The 10,350-nt window shown below is 31.9% G+C and overlaps 2 protein-coding genes across 3 annotated transcripts; both read left to right on the forward strand.

The window, feature by feature from the left end:
- The first annotated feature begins 589 nt into the window (after positions 1 to 589).
- On the forward strand, positions 590 to 1,081 carry LOC101514553 (uncharacterized). Its single transcript, XM_004514539.2, has 2 exons — positions 590 to 602; positions 708 to 1,081. The coding sequence occupies exons 1-2, from the start codon at positions 590 to 592 to the stop codon at positions 1,079 to 1,081; spliced, it is 387 nt and encodes a 128-aa protein (XP_004514596.2).
- A 604-nt stretch (positions 1,082 to 1,685) lies between these two features.
- On the forward strand, positions 1,686 to 9,614 carry LOC101509917 (tubulin-folding cofactor B). 2 transcript variants are annotated; one of them, XM_004514527.4, is made up of 8 exons: positions 1,686 to 2,006; positions 2,109 to 2,260; positions 3,439 to 3,557; positions 4,121 to 4,182; positions 4,289 to 4,330; positions 8,187 to 8,320; positions 8,482 to 8,551; positions 9,412 to 9,614. In XM_004514527.4, exons 1-8 carry the CDS (start codon positions 1,902 to 1,904, stop codon positions 9,457 to 9,459), a joined length of 732 nt encoding a protein of 243 aa, XP_004514584.1. In that variant the 5' UTR covers positions 1,686 to 1,901; the 3' UTR covers positions 9,460 to 9,614. The 2 variants fall into 2 exon arrangements, with proteins under 2 accessions (XP_004514584.1, XP_027186341.1); XM_027330540.2 differs by having other exon boundaries at positions 1,756 to 2,006; positions 4,118 to 4,182.
- Positions 9,615 to 10,350: the final 736 nt, after the last annotated feature.

Genomic DNA, 10,350 nt, shown 5'->3' on the forward strand with positions numbered 1-10,350 from the left:
CTTTTTAACAATTTAACCAACATTTCTTAATTTATTTTTGTCAAATACTAAAAATAATTATTTTATTTTTACATAGAAGTATCCCATATAACATTTTTTTTGTTAGGAATCAAAATTTTCTTTTACAAATTTTTATTTGTGTTATATTATTTTGAATTTCAAAATTCAATTATAATATTTTAGTTCTATTTACGGATTTTTTATATTTATATCTCTTTTTTTTTATATTCTAAAATGTCACACATTGAAAAAAATATATAATTTTTCTATTTTTTTGCTCCAGTTGTTGAGGTGAAGGAGATTTTTTGCCTCAGGATACGCTATAACTCAACCAAGCATCACATACTTTAGAAGACAAATCAGTGATTGAAGTCAAGATGCAGTGAAATGGCTCGACGATATTCCAAATGAACAATGGCTACAAGCATATGATGAAGGTAGACGTTGGGGACACATGACAACTAACCTTTACGAGTACATGAACAATGTATTAAAGAGGACACACAATCTTCCAATCAGTTCTTTAGTGCAAGCAACATACTACACAGTGACTGCAAAATTTGAAGAAAGAGGGACACATGCCTAAGCAATGATGACATCAGGTTTGATTTACTCCAATACAATCATTCAAAATCTTAACAAAGAACGAGCAATGTCAAATTCCCATGAAGTTGTTATTCACAATTGAGCCTATAGTATATTTACAGTTAAGGAGTTGGTTCGTCCACCAAGCGGTCGTGCTGTAGGGATATTCAAGGTAGACATCGACAAAAGATGGTGCGATTGTGGTGAATTTCAAGCATTACACTATCCATGTTCACATGTCATTGCCGCTTGTTCGTTTATTCACCATGACTACATGATGTATGTGTCTTCTAAGTATACATTGCAATGTATCTTTGACGTTTACAAGGAAGAGTTCCCAGCAATTCCTCTTCAATCATATTGGCAAGAATACAATGGAACAGAGTTGTGCCACAATCTAGCCATGAGAAGAGATCCAAAAGGTCGTCCACAGTGTACTCGTATTCATACTGAAATGGATCAACGAGAGAAAAACACACACCCCAATAGAAATTAGTTCATTTAATAAAATTAGTTAATTTAGTATTTTTATGTTTAATTATAATATTAAATTAAATATTGTTATTTTATGGACTCCATTTAATTAATTTTTTTTAATAATTATAAAATATAAAATTAACATTGTATTTATTTGTTTAATTAAAATAATAATTACTTAATTAAATAATTAATAAAACTTAAATTAATTATGTAATTAAAATAATAATTAATTAAATTAATAATTAATAAAACTTAAATTAATTATTTAATTAAAATAACAATTATTAATTAATAAAATATATATTTATTATCAGGAAAGATGTTAATAAAAAATAATGTGTTGCATTATTTCTCGTGAATGTGTCTTTATTAATTGATCAAATTCCTTATATATGTGCCTACTAAATAGTACTACTAATAAAAATAATTTTATAAATAATAAAATAAATTTAATAATTAAAAAACAATTTCAGTTGAGAAATCGGTGCACATAAATCCGATTTCTCTTCCTTCCTTAAAAAAAAAAGTTTCAGTTGAGAAATTATAGAGGCCAACACCGATTACTAAGAGGAGTATTAAAAAGTAGAAAAATGATGGTAGTTTGATATTTATTTTGAAATGAGTGATAGTTTGGTATTTAATATTTTTTTTTGATGGTATATTGATAAAAAAGCCTACCCCTCTCTCACAGTATTTTGTGCTGAGTTGAATCTCATCTCCACCACTTCAGCCTGCCGGTGCCATCCTATCATCTTCACCACTAGCAGCCCAATCATCGCGCCGCCTTCTCTCTCTCAACTTCCCAAGCTCGTGCCGTCAAACATTCAAATCGGTAAATGGCGTCAAGCTTGCAGAAAATTGAACGAGGCGAGTCCGTCCTTTTGCGAGTCACTCATTCCAATCTCAAAACTTTCAACCCCGACATTCGCTTCTCCTATCAGGCATTCCCACCTTAATTTTCACTTTCCTATATTTATTATTTTATTTAATAATAATTTTAAAAAAGATCTTTTTTTTTTTAATTCAATCAATTCCTCTTATAGCTTACAATGGAAGCCGTGAAGGAGAAGGTTTGGAAAAAATGCGGTACTTCCGTCGACTCAATGATACTCGAACTATACGACGAAGATGGTAGCAAAGTCGCTGATCCAAATGATAATTCTTTACCTCTTGGATTCTTTTCTCCCCTTGATGGGTTAGTCCTTTTTTTAATTTTTAATTTTCATCACTCTTTGCATATATTTTTTCTACAAAAAATAATTGCGTTTTGTAATATGAAGTTAGGAAGTGAATATTTTGATTGCCTTTCCTATAGGGTATTTTTAGTAAGCCGACCTTTTATTTTTGGTGGAGAAATTGTTGTCACAAATTTAAAATATGAAATTGTATAAATGTGTATTACATATAATCTAACATTAAGAAGTGTCAGGATCACTCTCTTTCCAACACTCGCTCTAACATTCACTCTTTTATTGGGTAAAATCGTCGTGAGTCTTATACTTCAAAAATGGGTTCCATATAAATTAGTGAGTCCCATATGAATTTCACGAGTGAATGTTGGAAAAAGAGTGTTCCTTGCATTGCCCTTCATCTAACATATATTCTGCAGTAGATAGATACCAATAAACAAGATCTTGTTATTTAATTATTTGGCTTAGTTGGGTTGGTGTATTGTAATATACTGTAATATACAGTATACCTTCTGCTTACATTAGCTCTAACTTGAGTTCAAGTTTGGAATTTCCACTTTAGCAGGTGATATGTAAATTTCATTTTAAGCTCTCGGAGTTGGCGGTTCTCCCTTGCCTTTCATGAGAGTGTACCTCATCTAATCTAAATTTTTGTTATATAAAAAATTAGAATAATGGTAACAACACAGTCTTCAACACACTATCATTTATTGTTTAAAATTTACATAGGTCCCACTAAATTTAAATGGTTCCCACATAAGTTGGTGGGATCCATGTGAATTTCAACCAATAGAAGAGAGTGTGTTGAAATGTGTGTCAGAGAGTGTGTTGCTAGCGCTCCTAAAAAGTTAAGAGTGTAGTATACATGAGCACGCATGCATAAGTTATGTGGTATGATGGTTATATACCAATAAATTACTTTTTTCCCTGTTGAGTTGGATTTGGAGTGTGGTGTTTGGGTTTATGATTGTTGTTATGTTTTCAATGGAATGTTTCTTTCAAATGCGTTATGTGTTAGTCGTTACTTTATTGAGTTTGCAAGCAGCAGTTTGTTACTTTTTAGTTTCTACATCTGTCTTGTTTTGCAACTACTGTTATTTGATGTAGTCAACATGGTTTTATTGATCAACAATATTGCTGTTTAGTGTTTTTACTTTTTATTCTGTGGGCTGTGATGTGACAGGTATCGTTTGCATGTCATTGATCTTGATCCAGCATCTGTTACATCTGGTGGATGGTTGGAAGATACTTCATTGGTGGAAAAATACGAAATTTCTGAAGAAGCATATAATAAGCGAGGAGGCATGTCTCTCTATCACCCCAGCCAAAAAAACTTCTTTATTTGTACTTCTTTCAAGTGGTTAAGCATGTATGTGTTTGATGTTATTTTGGCATAAATAACTAATTAAACCACTGTTTGTCACTATGGGTGTGGTCATCTTTTAATACCCTCTCTTCTTTAAATTATGATTGAAGAGTAATAGATGCTATTTTATTCATAGGATACATGTTAGCAAAAGTCTTAATAGATAAAATGTAATTTGGTAAATATACGAGGGAAGAATCAGCTTAACGTGTGAATTTAGTCATAGTCTGTCAAATTATGTTGTTACCCTTTCTTTATTTGTATGTTTGTTTTTGTTTTAAATAAAAAATTGTAGCTATTTCATTGATTTAAAGTTATTCAATCAAATCAGTATATTTCAATCCAATAAAAGAATTATGTTGACATTGTCAAAATACCTGCTTAGGGCTTATTCACAGATCTTTCTTGTTCAACATATTTATGAAAAAAATATTGATATTTATACACTGCTGGTTCTTGAAGCTTATTATATGTTTTTTTTCTCACTATGCTATAGCAGACACTTTCAGAAAATATAGGGAGAAGTTAACTTCTCAAGTTCCATCGACTGTTGAAGCCAAGGTAAGCATTTGATTCATTTATCCTGCTTTGCTTGCTGTACTAGCCCTCTCCATGTGGTAGCTTTTGGGTAATGGACACGTTCATTAATTTGGCATTTATTGCGCAGACACCAGACACCTACATGGAAGACATATGCGCTAATATAAAGGTTTGTCAGTTGTAATGTCTATGCTCTTTATTCTCTTTACTTTCAAGTATAATTGTTGTGTAGGTTATTTTAGTATAGCTGTCGAAGTTATAATATGGTTTCGGTGGTTAGGGTTAAAAAGTGTTGTTAAATAGTTGCTATAACGGCACTATAGCGCTATAGAGTAGCGAAATTTAAACAAATCGCTATTGTTATGTGATACCCTAGTCAATACAAAATATTGACAAATTGTGGCTATAGTGGTGCTATACCACTACTATGTAGTGGAATTTGAGCAGTCCTTTTTTTTTTTCCTGCAATCCGCAATTGACAACACTAGTTTAAAGTTGTATAAAAATACAAAGGGCAGTGCAAGATTAGATTGATAGGAGATTTGATGATAAATAAGAGTAAAACACGAACTTATAAATCTTATTTTCATTTATAATTCTAATTTGGTCATGTATCAATGTAGTAAAAGCAGTATAAGCCCACCAAAATAAGACCACTAAAATATAGAACTCCTAACATAATAGAAATCTTACATTCTAATACTCTTCCTCAATCTAAAATCTAACTTACAATTTTACAAATGTCAAGGACCAAGTATCCCAGAAAGTTTGACTACCAGTAGAGCAGTGTTGTTAAATAGCCGCTATAGCAGTGCTATTGCGCTTTAGTATAGTGAAATTTGAACAAATTGCTATATCTTTGTGATACGCTATTTAGTACAAAGTGTTCTCAAATAGCCCGCTATTGCGACACTATAGAACTATAGCATAGCTATTGCGGCACTATAGCACTATAAGTTGGAATGAAATAAAATAGAATAAGCTTGTTAATTTTTTAAAATTGATGATATCATTCCATGTCATTTCACCTTATTCCATCCTATACCACCAATCCAAACATACCCTAAAGTATTTATTAGGTGGAAGCTCTAGAGTAGCTTTACAAATCTAACAACGATTAAACTTAAAAAAGAACTTTTACATCATACAGGACCTAAAAACCATAGCAGGAAAGAGTAACTACGAATGAGAGGCAATGAACAAGATGCGAACATAAGATAGCTCGCCAAGACAGTTGAAATAATGCACAAGACTCAACAACCTGAATCCTTGAAACCATTAAACTATGATACTTTGTTCACATGTTTGCATGATGATTTTGGTATTGCCTTATAAAACTAGTGATGTAGTACAACAAAGAGCTGGTTTTATGAAATATGATCAAGGATTTTTTGGACTAAACAATAAATGGTAAAGATTTTTGTTAGAATATTAGAAAATATCTTATAATATCTATTATATTATATTAGAGTATCTTGAATTATTTCCTAGGATCAATTTACAACCATAGAGATATCTTAGAATATCTCTCATTTTTATTATGATTTGTTCTTGATTTAGGATTGAGTCTATGTTTCTCTATAAATAGAGATTAGCATTGAGTCTTTTGTAATGAAGTTAACATAAAACTATTATCAATAATATTTAATCCTTTATTATTTTCTCTCCTATTTTTCTCTAAAATCCCACAACTTCAACATGGTATCTAGAACCTAATTCGATCCTCCTTGAACAATCTTGCCATTGTTCTGCTTCCGAGTTACCAACAGTTAGAGAATATAATCATAGTTTCTCTTTTTCCAACTGGATCTTTTCTTTTTCAAACCACTGTAATGACACATTCCGACACCAGTTTCACTCGTTTTCCTTTCAATTCGCTACTGCTGCAGTCACCGCCACTATTTCCGACGGTTTTTCTGGCAAACGACATTGTCACAATATAAGTCCAAATACCTTGTTGGTATTGGAGACCATGGCCAAACATGATGTGAAGACATTGATAAATTCTAGTACATGCGCAACATATGGTGAACTTGAAAAAATGCCGATTACAGAAGTAACACTGCAGGTTCCAATTAATCCATACAGGAAAGACAAGAAGATGGCAAAGGATATCATCCTTGATTTTTCTAGAAATTTAGATATGGCAAAAATGATTCTCAAATAGTTCAATGTGATTGGATCAAACCCCGAAGGAAGGTTGGGTGAGGCTCCAAGACCTGAATTGTGAGAGAAAGGTCGAATATCTGGTGCCTGCTTTGATGTGGCTCACGGTATTATTCCTAGCTTAAAGGTTAGAGGAGTGGACTATAAGACAGGTGATGAAGAATGGACTGAAGTGAAACATGAGAAATTAGAGGATTACGTGAATGTTGACTCACAATTATTCTCTCTCCTTGGTGCACAATTATTCTCTCTTCGAAGGTTCCAGATTTGCCCGTACTTTTAAATTTTGATCAATAGAAATATGCGTTCTTATTCAAACAGCTGTTATCTCTCTTGTTTTGGATGTATTTTCTCACTCCGTTGATCGTTTCGTTAGAGTCGCGCTACTTCTTCTTCGATGTTTGTCATGCAATTTAGTTCTTACTAATAGATTATAACAATGGCTTCTATTCCCACCGACGATCATTCTGGCGGTGTACCTTTTCCCACATATGAATCATATCACGACTTCTTCCTCTATTGATAGTTATTCTGACTGTATCTTTTATTTTCATGACTCATTTTATCTTGGCAATTTGTCCCAGATGCACTGGCCCTATCTTTGTCCTAGATGTACTAGCCTTGCCTTTCTCTCATTGAAGCATTCCGCTATCTCCTTGAAGCATATTTAAGTTTAAAAAATTTGAGTCTTCGATATTATTGGTTTGAAGCTTCCAAATGCCATTTTTTAGAAGAACGGAGCTTGCTTTGTTCAATTGCTTGCCATGAATTTCTCTCAGGCTGATGATCAATCAAGCTATCTGGCTAGGCTATATTTATAGCAATTATCTCCGACTTCACATGCATCACTGAGTTGCCTTTCCATCTTTCTTTAATATTTTGTGTTGCAAAATATTGTTTTCTTGTAGCAAGCTAAAGCTTAGTAAGCTTTAGATTGAGGGGGAGTGTTAAAATATTAGAAAATATTTTATAATATCTATTATATTATATTAGAGTATCTTGAGTTATTTTCTAGGATTAATTTATAACCGTAGAGATATCTTAGAATATCTCTCATTATTATTATTATGATTTGTTTCTGATTTAGCATTGAGTCTATGTTTCTCTATAAATAGAGATTAATATTGAGTCTTTTGTAATGAAGTTAGCATAAAGCTATTATCAATAATATTCAAACCCTTAGTATTTTCTCTCCTCTTTTTCTCTAAAATCCCACAATTTCAATGATTTTAATAAAATGAACAACTGCTTAGGGAACTTCACTATGATATCATTTCTTTTCCATGTTGGGTTTTTCCATTTTTCAACTTTTTCCCTTGAAGAATGACAGAAAATAAGAGTATTTGTTCGTTTGGTTTCAATGGAAGGAGACATGCATTTTTAAGAAAAGAAGAAAGATTTAAAGGGGGATTAAATTGAATATGGTGTTAGGATGGGATTAACTTGTACTATATAGTCTGTTTGAATCTGAACTTTTTTTAACAGTAAGTTGGATATAATGTTTTGCATGTATCAATTTGTATCGAGTATCAATTGCTAGGCATATTAGCAAATGGGTTTTACTAGTGATATGATACCGTTTGTGAGCATTATACTATAGCCTCAGTTTCTTGAATATTTAGATGAATTACATATTTAGATGAATTACGAACGGTGCTTATTTTTTGGAGCCTTCAATAATGTGTGGTTTTCTTGAATTTGTTTTTGGAGTTTTGTTTTGTTTTGTTGTATAAGGGATATATTATATATTTTATTTTTCATATTATTGTAATGTCAATCAATTCATCTTGTGTTTATTAATTGAATCTCTTTAAATTGCTCTGTTGTTATTCTCCTCTCTCCAATTTCCAAAATTTAAGGTAGGATCCAGATGTGAAGTTGAACCTGGAGCAAAAAGAGGTGTTGTAAAATTTGTTGGTCGGGCCGAACCACTGGGTCCTGGTTTTTGGGTTGGAGTTCAATATGATGAACCCTTGGGAAAACACGACGGCATGTAAGTAAAATTACCATCTTTCAATCTGATATGCAAATCGATGATCAATCAACTCCTGACTAACTCATCTATGTTAATAAAACTATTATGTTCTTTTTTTGCAATCAAAAACATCAATTATATCTACATTTATCTCAGAATTTTCCTTGGTTATGTTACAGGGTCAAAGGAGTACGCTACTTCCAATGCCCTCCATCTCACGGTGGAATGATTAGGCCAGATAAAGTGAAGGTTTGTTGAAAACCATGTTGTAGCAGTCTTTCGGGGGTGTTTGCAAGGTTAAATCTATATTTGATATTTTAAAAAAATTAAAAGATCAACATGATATTATATGCACATGTATCATGTTGTTCTTTAAATTTTTTAAAATATCAAATATATATTAAAATATAGACTTAGTCATCTAAAACCTTATCCTCCAAAATCCAACTCGTAAAAACACCTAGTATTAGGATATTTTTCATGGTTTTCTTCCCGCATAAAATTAAAAAGGAAAAAATGGGAGCACAAGGAATCCTAATTAACACAAGAATTAAACACAAAAGGACCAACAGCTAAAAACACAAAACTACGTACATGAATCCCAAATCTAAAATTGTACCATACTTCTTTTTTCTTGCAAAGTACACACACTAAAGCATATATTATCATTCATAGCTTTTATACTGTTGTCTGATATTCTTGGGGTAGATGTTTGTGTTTCGCCTCCTGCCATTTAATATATTTTTTTCTTGATATTTGGCATAGCTGATATTTTTCAATGTTTCCATTAGTGGTATTGTGGAAACAAATATCTGACACTGACACCAGAGACATTTGCAAGATGCAACAAGTTCTGTGGCTTTCATGATTATTTAATTGATTTAGTTTTGAAAACATAGGTGTGCTTTAAGTTCATCTTTGAGATATTAAGCTTTTGGAAAATTAGAATTTCTAACCTTTGTAACTAATAGTATTGAAATTAAATAACATATGGCAAAGGGGAAATTTCAATAGGTCCTATTTATCATTAGTGGCAAAAAGTATCTTTAATTTTCATATTTTATTTTCCGAAAATCACTGAGTTTTGTATCTCTACAAATTCTTTCCAGGTTGGTGACTACCCTGAAAGAGATCCATTTGAAGAGGATGAAATTTGAGTCTTAACGAAGAAGTTACTTTTAGGTGTGCAGGATTTTTCTCTACGGTTTTCCTTATTGTAGATTACAATATTAATTTGTTGGCCTTTCGACTCTTTGTATTTTCATTACCTTGAAAGGAAACGTGTGGAAAAAAAAATTAGAGTTTATTTCAACTGTAAATGAGAGCTGCTACATTAGAGACAAAATGCTTGTGAAAGTATAAAAGAGGGTGAGAAGTTAAGCCTAACAAAACATGTATAATAGAATCTCCTCAAATATAATTCAAAACTTTAAAACAAAAAAATCATAAAACTAAAACGTGAAGGTTAATAATTTACTGATGTGCTGGAATAATTTCCTGTATACATGATGACAAAAGAAAGAAAGGAAAAAATTATTTTTCTAGGAGCAATAAGAGCAGGGTAAGAAGGAGGAACTTTCATCATTCTTCTGCTACTTATGATTTTCACCTTTAGGGGTTTGCAAAGGAACCTTTACAATTGAGTTTGTAGAAGTTGTTTCCTCATTGGCAAAAGAAGTCTCTTGACGAGGGTAGAAAAAATCTGTGGGGAAAAAATTGTATTGTTGAAGGGCCATCAAATCAATGTTGTGTTCGTTGATAGCAGAAAATAAACAAAATATATAATTGAGGTAGAGAGATACCAAACAAAATTAATTTGAGGGTCTAAGATTATATTCTTAATATGTTGCCGTTGTTTATATATAGAAATAAAAGGGTTTGGGCCTTGTGATTTTATTCAAACAAAGGTTCCTTCTAGAAAGGGCCGTGAGGTTTTTGAATTTCATGACGGAAATAATCAAAAAAGAGAAAAATCTTTTCCTAGTTCCTACCATATGAATCAGGATGACACAATTTTCTGTTATGATACAGTCAACGGTCAGTTATAG

Source organism: Cicer arietinum, chromosome 4 (assembly GCF_000331145.2).
Source record: "Cicer arietinum cultivar CDC Frontier isolate Library 1 chromosome 4, Cicar.CDCFrontier_v2.0, whole genome shotgun sequence".
Lineage (NCBI taxonomy): Eukaryota > Viridiplantae > Streptophyta > Magnoliopsida > Fabales > Fabaceae > Cicer > Cicer arietinum.

Bases quoted from the DNA above. Each gene is read 5' to 3' on its own strand.
- LOC101509917 (XM_027330540.2), top strand. From the start codon at position 1,902: ATGGCGTCAAGCTTGCAGAAAATTGAACGAGGCGAGTCCGTCCTTTTG. The intron at 2,007-2,108 runs GCATTCCCACCT...TTCCTCTTATAG, and splicing joins ACATTCGCTTCTCCTATCAG to CTTACAATGGAAGCCGTGAA. The intron at 4,183-4,288 runs GTAAGCATTTGA...TTTATTGCGCAG, and splicing joins CATCGACTGTTGAAGCCAAG to ACACCAGACACCTACATGGA.